The sequence below is a fragment of the Lolium rigidum genome, chromosome 1, assembly GCF_022539505.1.
Source record: "Lolium rigidum isolate FL_2022 chromosome 1, APGP_CSIRO_Lrig_0.1, whole genome shotgun sequence".
In the NCBI taxonomy this organism is placed as follows: Eukaryota; Viridiplantae; Streptophyta; class Magnoliopsida; order Poales; family Poaceae; genus Lolium; species Lolium rigidum.
The window spans coordinates 333,794,131-333,797,265 of NC_061508.1; the positions used below are offsets into that span (position 1 = coordinate 333,794,131).

Sequence of the window (3,135 nt, forward strand, 5' to 3'; positions counted from 1 at the left end):
TCATACTCTTTTCCCTAAAAAAATTGGAATCAAAATTGTACTATCTAAGGCTCTCATACCCTTTATTTTTCCTTAAAGAGATCCGGATACACATATAGCTCGACCCCGGCCAGTTGGTGAAGTTGAATTCTGGACGTAGGTCCAAAACAGATGGTTTCACCAATAATAATGCTAGACTTCCAGGTCTGAAACATTTGGTTGCTAAGTTCGCTATTCTAGCAAGGATGCTATTGTCCTACTCCTACAATTAGGAAACTAGAGCAGTAGCTGTTGATTGTTTTTGTGTTGTGGAATCTCAAATCTTTGTATTATTTTTGAAATTAGTATTAGCTAACCATTTTTCCCTAGTATGCTATGTGGCACACAGATTTTGGAGAATTCTATGGTCTTCAAGCTGATATAAGCATTTGGGGGTCCCCAAATCAAGGACCATCTCAACAGTCTGGAGCAGCCTTACAGATCAACTGTCTCGAAGAAGGACGCTACGAAACCTTTGTAACCGGATTTCAGGTAGAATTATATAATATTCTTCATGTATATTTATAGATTTAGATGTTTTCTAGAAATCATACTGTAAAACTTTGGTTTTGTCTTACAGGTGGCCCCTGCTTTGTACAATAATCACGATGTTCGCTTCTTTACATTCTGGACTTCGGTAATGTGTAGACCATACTATTTGTAGGGCATGATCAGACAAAGTACAAGTGCTTATCCATCCATGCATAACATTACTTCTTTTACCGTTGCATAATTAATCAGATCGGTGGTGCCACTTCAGCGGGCTGCTATGACTTGAGGTGCGCAGGATACACACCGGCAAGTGGAGCTTCACTTTTGCCGGGACAGGCCATTGCTCCTCCATCAAAATATGGTGAACAAGGTCGCAAGGTCACTCTTAGCCTAAATAAGGTGTCACCTCGCACTATACAATATTATGTTCAGAAGCTTATGTTTGAAACTGAACGTACATGGACATGGACATGAAAACAACATGCTGAATTTGATTATCATATTGTAAGATGGCAGCTTTTTTCCCTATTAGGATTTAAAAACCCTTGCTAGAGTACATGATATCTTTCTTTACCGTCTTTTACTTCATTCAAATTACTAATACAAATTTGATATAATAAAATTAAGTTGAGTTTGCTCACCTATCGATATGGATTCTTTTAAATTATGTTCCACTTGGCCGGATCCAATTCCTCGTTTTATTATGGTAGCAGGGATGATACTAATGTAAGTAAGAATCCTAGTTCTTGATACCAAATGGGAACTAGGTAGTTTATATATACATTCATCTATTTATGAATATTCTTGGTCACCATCATCATCCCTTGTCAATTACAGGATCCTAGCTCCGGAGATTGGGTGTTGTACCGACACCACGATTCACATGCCCCATCATTTTTGGGGCATTTTCCAGGGAACCTTTGCTCAAGTACACCACGAACAATGGCATGGCTTGCATTTGTGAGTTATCCTTGGAATACACAAGGTCCTCCGATGGGCAGCGGTCACTTTCCTGAGGATGATGAACGAAAATCAGGATTTTTCAGGAATATTAAGTTGCATGACTCCCAAGGTCATGTTGTTGAGCCGGCCATAGTTTGGAACCCTTTAGTTGACAGGCCCGATTGCTACAATCATACCGATGTCTTCAATAGAGAAGGAAAGGGCTTCATGTTTTATTATGGTGGACCAAGTGGCTGTATTGGATGAGAACACAAGTTTACTATCTTCCATGTGATTAAAAACAAATCATGAAGTGAGATCTTGGATGACAGAACAACATCCCTCTTAGTTTATATGTTGAAGAAAATTGCATCGTCCAACATACATGGACATATTTAGTTGGATCACTTGGTCCATAAATTTGCAAACTGGATTTATCAGCTATATACCAATTTTCTTATGTTTCATACGGTCCTAAATACGTTAGTGGTGCTTGGTGTGCAGTTGGAGTTGACCTGGCGATGATTTGAGGTCACCTAGATGTCACATGAGTCTTTGTAGGGTTGCATCGAAAAAAACATCTGTGGGAATCATCCTTCGCGTGTTCTCAAATCCAGCACAGCGCTACATCATAGATTCATAGGGATAATATTTGAGAGGCATACCGGTTGGCACCGTGCTATCCTGATCATTCATAGATCTTGGGATCTACACCACACGCTCAAGAATGGCCGATTAGAATCGATGGTTTGTGTCCTCCACAACGTCGCCAACACGCACGCCCCACACTACCACGCCATGGAGGCCACCAAGGCGACCCGCTGATACTAAGCGCGACACCACGGCCACTGCCAAGGCCATCTGGCGCGAGACCAAGGAGTGTGTCTTCGTCGAGCCCATGGAGGATCGCAAAGATTCAGCAACAAGTTATAGCTGCTCGCCTAAAGATAATCAGAGATCTTCCCAAGAATTCAGCATTATGGCTACTTTTCACAATATTTGCTATCGCTGATGTCCGTTGTTTTGAATAATTTAATGTCGGTTGGTCTTCTTCTCCATCTCCGTTTCAGAGATTGTGATGTAATAATTAAATGTTAAATAACAACCTCTGAAATGTGAATAGTTGGGATCGAATGGCCATCTCATGATTTTTGCGTGCATCGTTAGAATCCTTAATGGTCAGGGGAGAATCAAGTCCGTTAGTGAACGCTTACCAAACACTTGGTCGAATTCGCGCGTCATGACCGTTGGTGACTCAGGCGACGGGACAGGCGATCTGGCCTGTACCTCACCGGAGTTGACCGGATCGACCAGGGATTCCTCATCGGAGACAAGGGGTCGCTTCTGGGGATCCACTAGTAGAAACAAGAGCTTTTATCCTGTCCTCCAAAGAGCTTTTGCACCGGATTTGGCACGAACCGGTGCTAAAGGGGTCATTAGCACCGGTTTGTGCGGTCTGGACGTCCAGGGGGCATTAGCAAACCGGTGCTAAAGGTTTTTCTACTCCCCACGCACCTCCAACCCCCCCCCCCGTGGATCGCCTTTTTTAACACTGTAAAATAGAAAAGAAAATGATAGAAAATTCAAAAAATAAAATCTTTTGAGATCCCTGTATGTTACACAACCTACTATTAGGGAAAATTAACAAATTTGAATTTCAATTTGTTTTTCAAAAAAGTTTGA

The 3,135-nt window shown here is 41.7% G+C and overlaps 1 protein-coding gene across 1 annotated transcript; it reads left to right on the forward strand.

Annotated features, from left to right (window-relative positions):
- The first annotated feature begins 354 nt into the window (after nucleotides 1–354).
- LOC124684406 lies at nucleotides 355–1,719 on the forward strand. The gene is made up of 4 exons (XM_047218722.1): nucleotides 355–510; nucleotides 599–655; nucleotides 760–909; nucleotides 1,348–1,719. The coding sequence occupies exons 1-4, from the start codon at nucleotides 355–357 to the stop codon at nucleotides 1,717–1,719; spliced, it is 735 nt and encodes a 244-aa protein (XP_047074678.1).
- The last annotated feature ends 1,416 nt before the right edge of the window (nucleotides 1,720–3,135 follow it).